This window comes from Sphaeramia orbicularis, unplaced genomic scaffold (assembly GCF_902148855.1).
Source record: "Sphaeramia orbicularis unplaced genomic scaffold, fSphaOr1.1, whole genome shotgun sequence".
In the NCBI taxonomy this organism is placed as follows: domain Eukaryota; kingdom Metazoa; phylum Chordata; class Actinopteri; order Kurtiformes; family Apogonidae; genus Sphaeramia; species Sphaeramia orbicularis.
Window position 1 is genome coordinate 173471 of NW_021941461.1, and position 18443 is coordinate 191913.

Sequence of the window (18443 nt, forward strand, 5' to 3'; positions counted from 1 at the left end):
TTTGTTTGGTTGAAAAATACGCAAATAATTAACGAACAAATTTCTGTAGCTAGCTGAAAAAATGCTAACTCTTACATATCTCGGTCCAAGTAAAAGCTATCAACACCAGATCTTAGATCCTTGGTTCACATGTGACTCTGAGGGTATAAGCCGAATTTGGTGAATGTTGGCCACTAGGGGGCGCTGCCAATATTAAAAATTTATATCTCCTAAACGGCTACACCGATTTCTACAAAATTTGGTGGGTATGATTGAGGGCCCGTCCTGAGGCCATATCTTGAAAGTGGGTGTGGCTGAACAATGTGGGCGTGGCTTATTACAAGTTAAACAACAAACATTTCCTACAGCTGAACTGTTCTGCTGAGGGCTGTGAAATTTCTATGGACCCTATAGAATAGGACACAGATCTACCAGAGCAAAAACTGTGGATGTACTCCACTAGGTGGCGCTATAACGGACAAAAACGCGTTTTTTCCTATAACTTCCAAATTTTAAATGACACATTCATAAACTTTACATCTATGTATTCCTTGGATAGAGTTGAGTCGTTTGACATAGGCCACGCCCACTTCCACTGCATATTTTTCTTTCTAAGTCACTAGATATTGAAAACATACTTTTTCGAACTCCTACTAGGGTTTAAGCCCCATTGGCTTCAAACTTTGCACATACAATCTCCAGAGGCTTCTGATCTAAAGTTATCACAATCAGCTTGCTGCTGTAAAAAATGTGCTTGTTATAAACGAACAAATTTTTTTGCTAGCTAAAAAACACATATTGTTGCATATCTTTCTCAAAATAAATGCTATCCACATCAAACTTTAGTTACTTGTTTTAGAGATCAACCAGAGGCTCTGTGCCAAATTTGGTACAACTCAGAAAATAGGGGGCGCTATAAACAGAGAAATATCAAGTCACAAAAAAGTTGGTCCGATTCACACAAAATTTGGTGAGTATGATGTGGGGTCATTCCTGAGACCAGCTGTAAAGTTTGGTAATGATTGGTCAACGTTGGTGTAATTTATTACAACAAATCCCAGTCCCACACATTCCTCCTTTTGCATTCCTAATGCATTGGTCCCATTCCAGTGAATGCAGGGAATCCGGCTCCAACTGTTCCTGCAGCCTAAAGCGTACATGGTAGAGCGCTGACATTTGGAGGGTTGGTCCAGACCCCTGCACGGAACTGAGACGCAAACAATTATGTATGTCCACCAGCAGGGGGCCATAGAACCAAAGACAATGCATTTTGGTCTATAACTCCCACACTGTATGTCACATATGAAAAAACCTCATATCCTCAGATTTCCTGAATAGGGTTGAATCATGTAGGCATGGTCAGGCAGATTTGTGGGATGACTTTTTTTCCGGCAAAACTGCGAAAACTGGAAAACCTATTTTTGAAACTCCTACTTGGGATTTTATCTGATCTGTGTGAATCTTGGCATTTACGCTCTTCTCATAGACATGTTACTAAGTTATCAAAAGAATTTCGTTCAGTCGAAACATGCGACAATTATAAATGAATACATTTCTTTAGCTAGCTAAAAAAATGTTAACTATTACATATCTCGGTCAAAATAAATGCTATCAACACCAGATCTTAGATCTTTGGTTCTCATCTGTCTTTGAGGGTATGAGCTGAATTTGATGAATGTTAGCCTCTAATAGGTGCTGCAAATATGTGATTTTTTTTTCTCTGAAACTCCTTTACAGATTTCTATGTAATTTGTTGAGTATGATGTGGGGTCACTCCTGAGACCAGCTGTCAAGTTTAGTAATGATTGGTCAACGTGAGTGTAATCTATTCCAACTAATCCCAGTCCCACACATTCCTCCTTCCACTCTACTGGTGCATTTGTCCCATTCCAGTGAATACAGCGGCTCAGACGGTGGAATACTAACTCCAACTGTAAACCCTTATGAACGGGGCCCAGCCTCCACCAGCTCAGCCCCAGACCCACGTCCTTCGGGGACGACTTCCGTGGGCTCTGTGGGGCCTGGGGTCCGAGTGGGCGGGGAGGCTTGGCCCCCGTTCATAACTGCTTGCAGTTCTAGTTTATATTTTATTTGTAATTTGGTTAATGTTTGCATTTGAAGACAGTTGTCCCTAAACATTAAGAAATGACTGTAAAAGTTAATGACGCTTTTTTCATTATTTCAACTTTTTATATGATTGAAATTATTATTTACATTTGTCGTATATAATTATTTTCTAAGAAAACTTTTATTTATTTGTTTATTTATGTATTTATTCACTGATTGGCCTGTTGTGTATTGGAATTCTTACGTCACACAGTCTGTTGTTCTTTATTATTAATGGTGTCGCTAGTGTATGATGATGGATTAACTCTGAGGACCCCCCCCCCCCCCATGGTGGAGTGTTGTGGCTCCATTTCCTCTAGTCTGTCTTCTTCAATAAACAGACAATAAACAATAAACCATAAACAGACTATAATCTGATCTGTAATGTGACCTCTAATCTGATCTGTAATCTGATCTATAATCTGATCAATAATCTGATCCGTAATCTGACCTATAATATGTTCTTTAATCTGAACTATAATCTGATCTATAATCTGATCTGTAATCTGACCTCTAATCTGATCAATAATCTGATCCGTAATCTGACCTATAATCTGATCTTTAATCTGAACTATAATCTGATCTGTAATCTGATCTGTAATCTGACCTCTAATCTGATCAATAATCTGATCCGTAATCTGACCTATAATCTGATCTTTAATCTGAACTATAATCTGATCTGTAATCTGGCCTCTAATCTGATCTGTAATCTGACCTATAATCTGATTTTTAATCTGATCTGTAATTGGATCTGTAATATGACCTGTAATCTAATATGTAATCTGATCTATAATCTGATCTATAATCTATTCTATAATCTGATCTATAATCTGATCTGTACTCTGACCTCTAATTTAATCTGTAATCTGATCTTTAATCTGAACTATAATATGATCTGTAATCTGACCTGTAATCTAATCTGTAATATGATCTATAATATGATCTGTAATCTGATCTATAATCTGATCAATAATCTGATCTGTAATCTGACCTATAATATGATCTTTAATCTGAACTATAATCTGATCTGTAATTGGATCTATAATCTGACCTGTAATCTAATATGTAATCTGATCTATAATATGATCTGTAATCTAATCTATAATCTGATCTCTAATCTGATCTGTAATCTGATCTGTAATCTGACCAATAATCTGATCTTTAATCTGAACTATAATATGATCTGTAATCTGACCTGTAATCTAATTTGTAATCTGATCTATAATATGATCTATAATCTGATCTGCAATCTAATCCGTAATCTGTTCTATAATCTGATCTGTAATCTGATCTGTAATATGTTCTATAATATGATCTGTAATCTGACTGTCACTTCAAAGTCCGTAAATGATTCCAAAATCAAAGGCAGACAACTGTCGATCATTATTTAATCAATCATCTCAAGACAAAACAGCAGCAGAATAAACAGGATCAGCTGGACAGACAGGAGCCATTGGTTCAAATCTGCCTCTTTTCTGTCATCGCTGTGAAGGTGTCGACATCACAGACTAAATGGTTCAAATCTACAAACAGACCACGATGATCATTCTCAGAAACCAAACATAATCACACTTTCGGTACAAATGTTGTAGATCCAGGGGTTTTTTCCAAATGACCCTGACATCCAAGAACCGATCCAGAATGGGACTGAAACTAACCCTGTTCCGAACCCTAACCCTGTTCCTAACCCTTTCATCCATCTTCATTTCCTGCTGTTTTCATTGGTTGTTCTTTTTTTTTAACCCTCCTACTCATACAGATGCAGAGGTCGAACTTCAAACCAACAGAACCCAGAATGAACCCAGACCACAGGAGTCCCGTACCTGTTCCAGACCCCGTTAAACCCCACACACTGACCTTTGACCTTTGACCCAGGTCGACCCCACTGACAGGTTTAGCAGGACGTGAATAAGGGTTTGATCCACTTTGGTCTGGTTTGACAGTTTTGTACCTGAGATGATAAACAGACTTCATAACAAAAGATGGATGGATGTCTGATTCAAAAAAAAGAAAAGAAAAGAAAGAACACATGAGAGGTAATGTTTCAACAGATGGAACAGACACAGCGTGGACAAGGACACCAGGTCCTCTGGGTAAGAAGGATGTAGAACACCGGACATGGACTCAGTCCAGTCCAGAGGTTCAGTCCAGCACAAACTCCGCCCCCTGGTCTGTTGGACTGAACTGGATCAAACTCCACCCCCTGATCTGTTGGACTGAACTGGACCAAACTCCGCCCCCTGATCTGTTGGACTGAACTGGACCAACACCAACACAACTGGACATGTGTCCACTCTGTAGGTCCAGTTTGCTCTTGGAGGTAAAGGTTACCACGGGCTGGAGGACATGACGGACACATGGAGGTGGCGGCGGTCACACATGGAGGTGCCACCTGCGTTGCCCGTGGCGACCGGATGACGGATCGGCGCGACGTGGTGTGTGATGTGAGAAACAGCTGAAGGTGGAGTGTGAAGGCGTCAGAGCATCCTGGTGGCTCAGACCTGCAGCTTCTCCACAGACTCCACCCAGTCCTGGACCACGGAGGTCGGTGTGCTAATGCTAATGCTAATGCTTCCATTGAGTTCTCCTGCAACGTGTTGGATTTGAACTAAAACTCAGTTTTCAGTAGCACCATGAAGACAGGAGTCCAACAGGAAGCACAAACGGCTCCTCACCCTCGTCCTCAGCCTCGTCCTCGCTGTCACCCTCACCCTCGTCCTCACCCTCGTCCTCACCCTCGTCCTCACCCTCGTCCTCACCCTCACCCTCGTCCTCACCCTCGTCCTCACCCTCACCCTCGTCCTCACCCTCGTCCTCGCTCTCACCCTCACCCTCATCCTCACCCTCGTCCTCACCCTCGTCCTCACCCTCGTCCTCACTCTCACCCTCGTCCTCACCCTCGTCCTCGCTCTCACCCTGACCCTCGTCCTCACCCTCGTCCTCACCCTCGTCCTCGCTCTCACCCTGACCCTCGTCCTCACCCTCATCCTTGCCCTCGTCCTCGCTCTCGTCCTCACTCTCGTCCTTGTCCTCCAGCGGTTCGCAGTGACAGGAGGATGTTGTCCGTCCCAGACCAGTCCGGACCCCCTGGTATCTGGAACATATCCAGGGGGATTCACTCAACGGTTTATGCCAAAAACACCTGGACAATATGTCAGACTTGCCAGCCATGACTCTACTGCACATGCTCAGATCTCTCGGTTCAACCCCCTCAGTTGATGTCCCGCCCTCTCGTTAGCTGCCAGAGTCCGACGGCGGTGGCGGTTAACCGAGAGCCAATAAAACCTGTCAGAATCCGTGTACAAATGTAGACGTGTGTGTGCGTTGCGGTGTTGGTGTGCGTGCGGCGCCCGGTCATTGGTTGCTGAGGTAACCCAGGCGTCTGCAGAGGATCTCGAAGATCTCGGCGATGCACAGCAGGATGGTGATGACGGTGAAGGTGTACATGGCGCTCAGGAAGATGGTCTTCTCAAAGTGTTCGGGGACCATACACTTGGTGACGTTGAACGCCTTCTCCAACGCGCTGGCGTCGCACATGTACAGGGGGTGGACCTGGGAGGGAGGGGGCGGGGCCAAAAGCAGGAGGTCAGTGTCAGATTGGTCACATCTGATCAATCATAAACATCAATCAACATCAATCACAACATCTTCATGTGGTTCAGAAACCCCATGACTTCATCACATTCAACTTCATTTATTATTTTCTGGTTTTTTAGTAGGATTTAAGGCAGACCAGGTTTATAAAATCCACATATAAGAGTAAATCTTCTGAAAGGAAATGTGTGAAAATCCACCAAAACAAACCTCCGATAATCACATCAATGATCGACCACCATGTGGTGATCTGAAGACCTGGAAACCAAAGAGGGACAGAGACCCGGGTCAGGGTCAGAGTTATGGACCTGGGTCAGGGTTAGGGACCTGGGTCAGGGTTGCCGACCTGAGTCAGGGTTACAGACCTAGATCAGGGTCAGGGTTAGGGACCTGTGTCAGGGTCAGGGTTGCAGACCTGGGTCAGGGTTGCAGACCTGGGTCAGGGTTACGGACCTGGGTCAGGGTCAGGGTTGCAGACCTGGGTCAGGGTTACGGACCTGGGTCAGGGTTATGGACCTGACTCAGGGTTACAGACCTAGATCAGGGTCAGGGTTAGGGACCTGTGTCAGGGTTGCGGACCTGGGTCAGGATCAAGGTTACAGACCTGGGTCAGGGTCAGGGTTGCAACCCTGGGTCAGGGTTACGGACCTGGGTCAGGATCAAGGTTACAGACCTGGGTCAGGTTCAGGGTTGTGGACCTGGGTCAGGGTTGTGGACGTGGGTCAGGGTTGCGGACCTGGGTCAGGGTTATGGACCTGGGTCAGGGTTGTGGACGTGGGTCAGGGTTGCAGACCTGGGTCAGGGTTACGGACCTGGGTCGGGGTTACGGACCTGGAAGCCGAACAGGTGGCTCTGCAGCCAGAAGGCGATGACCTCCAGGATGATCCTCAGGAGAACAGAGATGATGTAGAAGACGGTGTAGAGCGGACGCTCCAGGATCTCCTCCTGGTCGATGTTCTTACAGGCGGCGTACAGGTGGAACACGGCCCCCGGAACCAGCACCGTCACCAGCTGGAGCGCCCAGAACACCTGTGGACGGAGGAGGGATGAGCACATGGACGGACATGGAAGGGACAACAGTCAGTGAATGAAGACACCTGTCCACAGTGAGCTTCCACTGGTCCATGCCATAGGTGGACCACTTCAAAGCAGAAGGTCCATCAGATGGACAGACTGGACACACACTGCATGTCTGTTACCCACAATCCTCTGGAAGATCAACGGGATTCAGAGAACCTTTGGGTGTACAGATGTTCTGACACATTTGAGGAGCTTTAAAGGGACTGATCCACCTGTTGGACGTTCAGAGGGTCCTTTAGGTTCAGGACCGGAGACATGAGGCTGTCAGACAGACACTGGGGGGGGGGGGGGGCACGGTCCCTCCGCCCACTAAACCCAGGAGTTTGGAGCCAGAAGTGACCATATTAGGACAAAAGGGGAGGAGCTGCAGGACACAGACAGGTCACACGTGCTAATACTAAAGGCTAACTAAGTGATTTGGTAAAATAACAGACACACATTAGTGGAGCAGTCCAATCTGTCCAATAGACCACCATGTCCATTTAGACCGGTTCTATTTAACACAGTTCTATGTTCCATCGGCTGTTTTCTGTGTTTTACAGTTAGCATCAGTTCAGTAGCAGATAGTGAAAGTTAGGGTTAGGGGTTAGGGTTACAAAGCTAAGCTAACAGAGGTAAGCTAACAGAAGAGATGAGTGGTTTAACTGTGGCTGTTTTAGTCCAAAGACAGAGCTAAGCTAACAGAGCTAAGCTAACAGAGGGGATTAGTGGTTTTACTGTGGCTATTTTAGCCCAAAGACAGAGCTAAGCTAACAGAGCTAAGCTAACAGAGGGGATTAGTGGTTTTACTGTGGCTATTTTAGCCCAAAGACAGAGCTAAGCTAACAGAGCTAAGCTAACAGAGGGGATTATTGATTTTACTGTGGCTGCTTTAGTCCAAATACAGAGCTAAGCTAACAGAACTAAGCTAACAAAGGGGATTAGTGGTTTTACTGTGGCTGGTTTAGTCTAAAGACAGAGCTAAGCTAAGAAAGCTAAGCTAACAGAGCTATAATTTAAATTATCAGCTGACACGCACTGTGTTATTTTGACTGAATTCACATGTGTTTCCTGTCTAAAACTCATTGATTTCATGTTGCAGCAGTTCTGTGGTTCTCTACTGCCCCCCGCTAGACTTATATTTTCATGTGTTGCCCTTTAAATTGGGTTGGGGTTCGGGTGTGTTCGTGTGGGGTCCTACCTGTGGCGTTATGGGTCTGAACTGGTTGTAACAGTACAGGTTGAGTTCTCGGCGGTCAGGGTCACAGCTGAAGTGCAGCGCCTCGTTCCCGTAAACGGCGAAGCCCAGAACGCCCAGAAAGAACATCCGCACCGAGCCGAAGAACAAGGTGTGGAACTGTCCGATGACCGTCGGAGGCCTGAGCTGCAACACAAGCACAGCAAACACACACAATCGCACATATGATGCATCCACAACGCAAAAAAACACACAAAGATCAACGCTGTGACGCTACAACCGAACCGGCGAAGGGATCGTGTCCACGTCCTGTCAGGGTTATGGTCGCCGACACTGACTGTGACGGAGGTTTACCACGAAAACACTGAGACAACAGCCTTTTAGCGCAGAAATGTGTCACCGCTCCGCAAAAGCAGAGGGATCACGCGTTTCAAAAACCATCAGATAGACGAGTTTGGGTGGAATACGGGGCACAGAGGTGACGGTTCAATGCCCTGCAGTACTCACACATCCCTCATAGAAGTTTTTGATGTAGTTCAGAGACATGGTTTTGGCGTGGACATCCCCGTCATGGCCGGCGTCGCTGCTAGCACCAGTTAAAGGCCAACTCTGACCCAGTAGCACCGGTTGCTGAGCCTCCGCCTCTGCAGAAAGCCCGTGTCAACGCACATTTTGTTTGGCCTTTATCCCTCCATCAATGGAGCCACTCAGTAGAAAAAGCAGGACAGAGGCCGAGGGGCCAACAATGGGCCCAAGGGCATGTGGGCCTGCGTTCTAATCCCTATAGAACCATGTCAGCGAAAAAAGCACCTCCTGTCCACACAATGCACACGCACAGATGGCAAACATCCACCAAATACAATGCACCTGGTTAGCTAACCGCCGCCGCCGCTAACGTCAACCTGGTGGCCGTTCCTTCCACTGTCTCTGCACTTTCAACTCTCACTCATTTACGCCTCGTCCGCTCTGGCAACTTCAACTGTCACCAACCTGTCACTGTGTCCGATGAACTGACAGTATTTCAACCGGATCCTGTACCCTGGACCAAATACAGGTTTACAGGTCCAGGTTTAGGTAGACCCCCCACCCCCCACCCCAGCACCCACACACACAACCGCACCAACCCCAAAAACAGCGAACTAAACTGGACAAACTGAAAGGAAATGGAAGTCCACACACCAACCGTAATCCTGGCGGCGTGTTGTTCATTCCCCCTCGTTTCTCCACTCACTGATCCCAAACTCATGCCAGAGGACGAGCAAGCGCAACTCAGACCACAGTCAAGTCACACGGATTTACCCGGATTTACCCAGGGGTAGGGTGAGCGCTTCCGGCCTCCGCCTCCAAAACAAACAGAGGCAACAAAGGCAACGCCTCAGGCAACAAAGGCAATGACCCAGGGGTAGGGTGGGCACTTCCGGCCTCCGCCTCCAAAATAAACGGAGGCAACAAAGGCAACGGCTGAGGCAACAAAAGCAATGACCCTGGGGTAGGGTGGGCGCTTCCGCCCTCTGCCTCCAAAACAAACAGAGGCAACAGCTAGGCTACAAAGGCAATGGCTGAGGCAACAAACGCAATGACCCAGGGGTAGCGTGGGCGCTTCCGGCCTCCTCCTCCAAAACAAACAGAGGCAAAAACTGGGCAACAAAGGCAATGGCTGAGGCAACAAAGGCAATGACCCAGGGGTAGGGTGGGTGCTTCCGGCCTCCGCGTCCAAAACAATCGGAGGCAACAAAGGCAACGGCTGAGGCAACAAAGGCAATGACCCAGGGGTAGGGTGGGCGCTTCCGGCCTCCATCTCCAAAATAAACAGAAGCAAAAACTGGGCAACAAAGGCAATGGCTGAGGCAAAAAAGGCAATGACCCAGGGGTAGGGTGGGTGCTTCCGGCCTCCGTGTCCAAAACAAAGGGAGGCAACAAAGGCAACGGCTGAGGCAACAAAGGCATGAGCTGGGCAACAAAGGAAATGATCCAGGGTTAGGGGTGGCACTTCCGGCCTTGGCCTCCAAAACAAATGGAAGAAACCAAGGCATCAGTCCCAGACGTTGACTTTGACAGAACTCCGACACTGTCCAGTCTGTCAAACCCCTGAAACCGGGACTAAAAAAGGACTAAAAACCACCGAAACCAGGACTAAAAACGGACTAAAAAACACCGGAACAGGACTAGAAAGGGATTAAAAACCACTGAAACCAGGACTAAAAACGGACTAATAAATCACCTAAACCAGGACTAAAAAGGAACTAAAAACCAGCAGAACCAGGACTAAAAAGGGACTAAAAACCAGCAGAACTAGGACTAAAAAGGGACTAAAAACCAGCAGAACCAGGACTAAAAAGGGACTAAAAACCAGCAGAACCAGGACTAAAAAGGGACTAAAAAGTACCTGAACCAGGACTAAAAACCACCGGAACCAGGACTAAAAAGGGACTAAAAACAGCCCTCTTCTTCAATAAATAAACATCTATAAATAGATGTCCACTATTTTTCTAACGGACACACATTTTGTAGAGTGGACATACTTTTTTATAGTGGACACTCCTCCTCCTTCTACTCAGTCTCCTCCCCCTTAGTCTCCTCCCTGTCCTCAGTCTCCTCCTCATTTTCAGTCTCCTCCCCCTCCTCCTCAGACTCCTCCTCCTTCTACTCAGTCTCCTCCCCCTTAGTCTCCTCCCTGTCCTCAGTCTCCTCCTCATTTTCAGTCTCCTCCCCCTCCTCCTTCTCCTCCTCCTCAGTCTCCTCCTTCTTCTCAATCTCGTCCTCCTCCTCCTCCTTCCGCTTCTCCTTGTGAGTCTCCTCCTCCTCCTCAGTGCCCCCCCAAGTCTCTTCCTTCTCCTCCTCAATCTCCTCCTCATTTTCAGTCTCCTCCTCCTCCCCCCTCCTCCTCCTCAGCCCCCCCCCCCCCAGCCCCCCCCCAGTCTCCTCCTCAGTCCCCCCAGCCCCCCCCAGTCTCCTCCTCCTCAGCCCCCCCCCCCAGTCTCTTCCTCCTCAGCCGCCCCCCCCCCAGTCTCCTCCTTCTCTTCCTCAGTCTCCTCCTCATTTTCAGTCTTCTCCCCCTCCTCCTCCTCAGCGCGCCCGCTCCTCCTCCCCCCCTCAACTTTACTCCTCCCTCTCCGTGGGTTCCTCCTTCTACTCCTCTCTCTCTGTCTTTGCGCGTGGACCGTCCCGCTGCTCCTCTCCTTTCTCTCCTCTCCTCTCCTCTCCTCTCCGTGACACTTGCTCCGTGGATTTTCTCGGTGATGGAGGATGACTTTATACCGGACGTGTTCCCGGCTCGCACCGGGGAGGCGGACCCCCTGAACCCCAACTCCACGGAGGAGCCCTCGTGGACGTCTGAGGGCGCGGAGTCGGTGCACGTGGCGGTGCGGTGCGTCATGACCTCCGCGTACCTGCTGATCATCTCCGTGGGGCTGCTGGGGAACATCACCCTGGTCCGGATCTTCATCACCAACAGCGCCATGCGCAGCGTCCCCAACATCTTCATCTCCAGCCTGGCGGCGGGAGACCTGCTGCTGCTGGTCACGTGCGTGCCCGTGGACGCCTTCCGGTACTTCTCCGAGGAGTGGGTGTTCGGCGACGCGGCGTGTAAACTCATCCCCGTCATCCAGCTCACCTCGGTCGGCGTGTCTGTGTTCACGCTCACGGCGCTGAGCGCGGACAGGTAGGACCGGGTTGGAGGGGGGGGGGGGGCGTCTGAACGGGATGGAGGTCTGGGGGGTGATGGGGGTCTGAACGGGATGGAGGTCTGGGTGGTGATGGGGGTCTGAACGGGATGGGGGTCTGGGTGGTGATGGGGGTCTGAACGGGATGGGGGTCTGGGTGGTGATGGGGGTCTGGGTGGTGACGGGGGTCTGAACGGGGATGAGGGTGTGGGGGGTGAGGGGTCTGAGCGGGATGGGGGTCTGGGGGGCGAGAGGGGGTCTGATGGGTGAGGGGGGTCTGAGCGGGGATGGGGGTTTGGGGGGTGAGGGGCGTCTGGGTGGTGATAGGGGTCTGAACAGGATGGGGGTCTGAACGGGGATGGGGTCTGAGGGGTGAGGGGGATCTGGACTGGTCCATCATTAAACCATTTAACTCTTTTGACGTGTGTGCTGGAGTTAAATCTGGATGAAGTGACTTTATCCAGATTATTATTATTATTATTATTATTATTATTATTATTATTATTATTATTATTATTCACTCAAACACAGACACTGATTTATGCATATATTCATCTATTTTTTTAATTAGTTTGTTTGTTTATTTATTTGTTTGTTTACTTGTTTGTTTGTTTGTTTGTTTGTTTGTTTGTTTGTCCTCCGTCTCCTTCTAAGGGGTCCACTTCAGTCTCAGTCTGGTCCTCAGTGTTTGTGCTGCGGCTCATAAATAAAAACCCTAAACCCTGACAGACCAGGTTCATAGTGGGTCCATGTGATCTGGGTCTCAGTCCTTTTCTCCTGCTGAATCAGAAGTGCTTTCATATGTTCATTATTATACAGGTTAGGGGTCAGGGGTTCAGTAGACCACTTGGTGCAGTGGAAGGGTTCAGTGTCAGTCACATGATCCTTTTCTCCTGAGGAGACAGTCAGGTTTGGACACAGTTTTTTGTGAGCAACCGCCACAGACTATGACCAGGGACAGCTGGATTGTTGATGTTGTATTTTTTTGTATTCTGATAAGTTCAACAGTAAACCTTTGGAATGAAGAACCTGGCGTTTGGGAATTTTGTGGTGTCAGAGTGGTTTCAAGACACCGGCTCCATGAGTGCAAACAGAGATAGAAGAGGTTCCACTACATAGTCTGTGTCAGATCTGTCAGAGAAACAATAGAAGAGGTTCCACTACATAGTCTGTGTCAGATCTGTCAGAGAATCAGTCTGTGGTGCATTCAAGGACCTGATGGTCCACTTATAGGTTCAGTGAGTCCAGTCCATACAACAGATAAAGGAGATGGGGAGGAGGGAGAGGAGAGGAGAGGGAAGAGGGGGAGGAGGAAGAGGAGGAGGAGGAGAAGGGGGAAGAGGAAGAGGAGGGGGAAGAGGAGGGGGAGGAAGAGGAGGGGGAGGAAGAGGAGGGGGAGGAGGGTATGGACAGCGTTCTATGCTAATGTAATTTATGATGATTGACTCACAATGAAAATTAAAACTGAAAAATATAAAGTGACAAACGAATGGAGGGAGGGAGGGAGGGAGAGAGGGAGTGATGGAGGGAGGTGTGTCCCTAAAGTCCACAGTCAGACGTGTCCCTAAAGTCCACGTAAAAGGACAAACACAGTCCAGAAAACCAGCAAATGTCACCGAGGGGTCGAGTTCAGGACAAAACACCAAAGTGACAGAGGATGTCCCCAAGGGACGGACAGGGACAAGACAAGCAGGCTGAGAAAGAGCACACACACACACACACACACACACACACGTCCAATAAAACCCCATCAGTGTGTCCTAACCCTGAAAATGTTCTTCTCCAAGGCTCATGAGGTTAATGAAGTTAATGAGGTTAATGAAGTAAATTAAGTTAAGGAGGTTAATGAAGTTAATGAGGTTAATGAAGTAAATTAAGTTAAGGAGGTTAATGAAGTTGATGAAGTTAATGAAGTAAATGAAGTTAATGAGGTTAATTAAGTTAATGAAGTAAATTAAGTTAATGAGGTTAATGAAGTTAATGAAGTTGATGAAGTTAATGAGGTTAATGAAGTTAATGAGGTTAATGAAGTAAATTAAGTTAAGGAGGTTAATGAAGTTAATGTAGTAAATGAAGTTAATGAGGTTAATGAAGTTGATGAAGTTAATGAGGTTAATGAAGTAAATTAAGTTAAGGAGGTTAATGAGGTTAATGAAGTTGATGAAGTTAATGAAGTTAATGAGGTTAATTAAGTTAATGAAGTAAATTAAGTTAATGAGGTTAATGAAGTTAATGAAGTTGATGAAGTTAATGAGGTTAATGAAGTTAATGAGGTTAATGAAGTAAATTAAGTTAAGGAGGTTAATGAAGTTAATGTAGTAAATGAAGTTAATGAGGTTAATGAAGTTGATGAAGTTAATGAGGTTAATGAAGTAAATTAAGTTAAGGAGGTTAATGAAGTTAATGAGGTTAGTGAAGTAAATGAAGTTAATGATGTTATTGAAGTTAATGAGGTTAATGAAGTAAATGAGGTTAATGAAGTTAATGAAACAAATGAGGTTAATGAAGTAAATGAAGTTAAGGAGGTTACTGAAGTTAATGAGGTTAATGAAGTTAAGGAGGTTAATGAAGTTAATGAGGTTAATGAAGTTAATGAGGTGAATGAAGTAAATGAAGTTAAGGAGGTTACTGAAGTTAATGAGGTTAATGAAGTAAATGAAGTTAATAAGGTTAATGAAGTTAATGAGGTTAATGAAGTTAATGAAGTTATGAAGGTTACTGAAGTTAATGAGGTTAATGAAGTAAATGAAGTTAATGAGGTTAATGAAGTAAATGAAGTTAAGGAGGTTAATGAAGTTGATGAGGTTAATGAAGTAAATGAAGTTAATGAGGTTAATGAAGTAAATGAGGTTAATGAAGTTATGAAGGTTACTGAAGTTGATGAGGTTAATGAAGTAAATGAAGTTAATGAGGTTAATGAAGTTAATGAGGTTAATGAAGTTAATGAGGTTAATGAAGTAAATGAGATTAATGAAGTAAATGAAGTTAATGAAACAAATGAGGTTAATGAAGTAAATGAAGTTAAGGACGTTAATGAAGTAAATGAGGTTAATGAAGTAAATGAAGTTAATGAGGTTAATGAAGTAAAAGAAGTTGATGAGGTTAATGAAGTTAATGAAGTTAATGAGGTTAATGAAGTAAATGAGGTTAATGAAGTAAATGAAGTAAATGAAACAAATGAGGTTAATGAGGTTAATGAAGTAAATGAAGTTAAGGAGGTTAATGAAGTAAATGAGGTTAATGAGGTTAATGAAGTAAATGAGGTTAATGAAGTAAATGAAGTTAATGAAACAAATGAGGTTAATGAAGTTAAGGACGTTAATGAGTTAATGAGGTTAATGAAGTTAATGAGGTTAATGAAGTAAATGAAGTTAAGGAGGTTAATGAAGTTAATGAGGTTAATGAAGTAAATGAAGTTATGAAGGTTACTGAAGTTGATGAGGTTAATGAAGTCAATGAAGTTAATGAGGTTAATGAAGTAAATGAGGTTAATGAAGTTAATGACGTTATGAAGGTTACTGAAGTTGATGAGGTTAATGAAGTAAATGAAGTTAATGAGGTTAATGAAGTTAATGAGGTTAATGAAGTAGATGAAGTTAATGAAACAAATGAGGTTAATGAGGTTAATGAAGTAAATGAAGTTAAGGACGTTAATGAAGTAAATGAGGTTAATGAAGTAAAAGAAGTTGATGAGGTTATTGAAGTAAATGAAGTTAATGAGGTTAATGAAGTAAATGAGGTTAATGAAATAAATGAAGTTAATGAAACTAATGAGGTTAATGAAGTAAATGAAGTTAAGGAGGTTAATGAAGTTAATGTAGTAAATGAAGTTAATGAGGTTAATGAAGTTGATGAAGTTAATGAGGTTAATTAAGTTAATGAAGTAAATTAAGTTAATGAGGTTAATGAAGTTAATGAAGTTGATGAAGTTAATGAGGTTAATGAAGTTAATGAGGTTAATGAAGTAAATTAAGTTAAGGAGGTTAATGAAGTTAATGTAGTAAATGAAGTTAATGAGGTTAATGAAGTTGATGAAGTTAATGAGGTTAATGAAGTAAATTAAGTTAAGGAGGTTAATGAAGTTAATGAAGTTAAGGAGGTTACTGAAGTTAATGAGGTTAATGAAGTAAATGAAGTTAAGGAGGTTAATGAAGTTAATGAGGTTAATGAAGTTAATGAGGTTGATGAAGTTAATGAGGTTAATGAAGTAAATGAAGTTAATGACACAAATGAGGTTAATGAAGTAAACGAAGTTAATGAAGTAAATGAGGTTAATGAAGTTACTGAAATAAATGAGATTAATGAAGTTAATGAGGTTAACCCTTAATAGGTAACCATGGTGCCCCCCATAGCTACGGTACTTTATTGCTTATAGTATAAAAGGATAGCAATGAAACGAAAAAAATATAACAAAATTGTGCTTTATTTTCCAAATAAATTCTCCTTTACTGCATGAAAGCATAAAAAATTTAAAACGTGGGGTCTGCTGGGACCCCAGGTTACCTATTAAGGGTTAATGAAGTAAATGAAGTTAATGAGGTTAATGAAGTAAATGAGGTAAATGAAGTTAATGAGGTTAATGAAGTAAATGAGGTTAATGAAGTAAATGAAGTTAATGAGGTTAATGAAGTTAATGAGGTTAACGAAGTAAATGAAGTTAATGGAATAAATGAGGTTAATGAAGTTAATTAAGTTAATGAGGTAAATGAAGTTAATGAGGTTAATGAAGTTAATGAGGTTAATGAAGTTAATGGAATAAATTAGGTTAATGAAGTTAATGAGGTAAAGGAAGTTAATGAGGTTAATGAAGTAAATGAGGTTAATGAAGTTAATGAGGTTAATGAAGTAAATGAAGTTAATGAGGTTAACGAAGTAAATGAAGTTAATGGAATAAATGAGGTTAATGAAGTTAATGAGGTTAATGAAGTTAATGCAATAAATGAGGTTAATGGAGTAAATGAAGTGTTAATATTCGTGTTAATATTCGCATTAATATGTTATTTCATAAATGGGGGCATTGCCTTCAGTTGACTGTTGCTCATCTTTGACATGTCCTAGCATCTTGGTTTCCTCATTGGTTTTGCTCCTGTGGCGTCATTTCCTTTTCATCATGCGTTCTGTACGACCTCCCTCCGCCGTCTTGAATAAACCGTCGCCACCGCTCACGGATGGCGCCTCATTCATGCTTTTGTTGGAAACTCCTGCTGGCGACGCGGAGCTGAAAGGACAAATCGAAGCCTTTGTTGCCGTTCCGTCTGAATCTCCATCTGGATCCTGGGTCGATGGCGGTGGCTGAAGAGTCGGTTCCGTCTGGTGTCGACGTCATGTGACATTTGAGGTGGTTTGATCGGAGCGCTGCTGTGTGGCGTCTGAACACACGTTCATGGAAGAACAAACTGCGGATCCTTCGGTTCTGGTTCCTCCAGGTGTTTTTGGATCCTTCAGTTCTAGTTCCCATCCAGCCCTTATCTTTTATCAGATGGGGGTCATTCTGTTGGTCAATAGAAGGGGGTGGAAGTGGGCGGGACTTTGGCTGAGGGGGAGGGGTGGGAGTGGGAAGAGCAGAGAGCAACAGCAGCTGTGGCCCAGTGGGCCGGACAGTGGGCCGGACAGTGGGCCGGACAGTGGGTTGGACAGTGGGCCGGACAGTGGGCCGGACAGTGGGCCGGACAGTGGGTTGGACAGTGGGCCGGACAGTGGGCCGGACAGTGGGTTGGACAGTGGGCCAGACAGTGGGCCGGACAGTGGGTTGGACAGTGGGCCGGACAGTGGGCCGGACAGTGGGCCAGACAGTGGGCCGGACAGTGGATTGGACAGTGGGCCGGACAGTGGGCCAGACAGTGGGCTGGACAACTAATTTAATCGATTCAACTAATGAAATTAATTCAACTAGTTCAGCTTTTGAAACCCACTCTATGACATGAATCCCTGTCAGTCCGAACTGTTCTAAAGTGTCTGTCACTAACATCCACTGTTTAGATGACACACACACACACTCACCTACTGTCCTTTTACCCATCAGCCCCTGCTCTGTCTCCTAGCAACAGAGGACAGCAACGGAGCTGCATCACATACATGGTCATCCATCCATCCATCCTGGACAGACAGACGTGGACAGACAGTGTCATGTGACTCCTCCTCAGACTCGACAGGCGATATAAAGGGTTAATTAAACCCAAATACACATCTGTCCCAGTGCAGTGCATCATGGGTACTGGGGGTTCTGGTCCCAGCTCTGGGCTTTAATGTCCCACAGAATCAGTATCATCAGGTTTCATAGATTCATTATTGAACACTTTGATGCATAATTCAGACGTTTAGTCTGCTTTAAAACTACAATGAAACTAATAGACTGAGTTGAACTGATTAGAATTAGAATCCAGCCGAGCCCTGTCCTCCATCTGTCCTCATCTGTCCACTATCTGTCCTCCATCTGTCCTCATCTGTCCACTATCTGTCCTCCATCTGTCCTCATCTGTCCACTATCTGTCCTCCATCTGTCCTCATCTGTTCTCATTTGTCCTCATCTGTCCACATCTGTTCTCATCTGTCCTTATCTGTCCTCCATCTGTCCACATCTGTCCTCTATCTGTCCTCATCTGTTCTCATCTGTCCTTATCTGTCCTCCATCTGTCCTCATCTGTTCTCATTTGTCCTCATCTGTCCACATCTGTCCACATCTGTCCTCATCTGTCCTCCATCTGTTCTCATCTGTCCTCATCTGTCCTCATCTGTCCTTATCTGTCCTCCATCTGTCCACATCTGTCCTCTATCTGTCCTCATCTGTTCTCATCTGTCCTTATCTGTCCTCCATCTGTCCACATCTGTCCTCATCTGTCCACATC

The 18443-nt window shown here is 45.0% G+C and overlaps 2 protein-coding genes across 2 annotated transcripts in view; one reads left to right on the plus strand and one right to left on the minus strand.

Moving 5' to 3' along the window:
* Positions 1-5103: 5103 nt before the first annotated feature.
* On the minus strand, positions 5104-8482 carry gje1a (gap junction protein epsilon 1a). Its single transcript, XM_030129499.1, has 4 exons — positions 8444-8482; positions 7940-8122; positions 6511-6708; positions 5104-5637 (listed from the first exon to the last, which is right to left on the minus strand). The coding sequence occupies exons 1-4, from the start codon at positions 8480-8482 to the stop codon at positions 5440-5442; spliced, it is 618 nt and encodes a 205-aa protein (XP_029985359.1). The 3' UTR covers positions 5104-5439.
* A 2693-nt stretch (positions 8483-11175) lies between these two features.
* Positions 11176-18443, plus strand: part of nmbr (neuromedin B receptor) — a 16479-nt gene continuing 9211 nt past the window's right edge. The window contains exon 1 of the mRNA XM_030129508.1: positions 11176-11597. Coding sequence (XP_029985368.1) covers positions 11176-11597 — 422 coding nt within the window. The remainder of the gene's footprint in view (positions 11598-18443) is intronic.

What these genes read in the sequence shown, in the direction of transcription:
- gje1a (XM_030129499.1), bottom strand. Translation starts at nt 8,482, where the DNA reads ATGTCTCTGAACTACATCAAAAACTTCTATGAGGGATGT. An exon ending in AAAACTTCTATGAGGGATGT is followed by an intron (nt 8,123 to 8,443) that starts GTGAGTACTGCA and finishes CTTGTGTTGCAG; the next exon opens with CTCAGGCCTCCGACGGTCAT. An exon ending in GCCACCTGTTCGGCTTCCAG is followed by an intron (nt 5,638 to 6,510) that starts GTCCGTAACCCC and finishes CCTCCCTCCCAG; the next exon opens with GTCCACCCCCTGTACATGTG.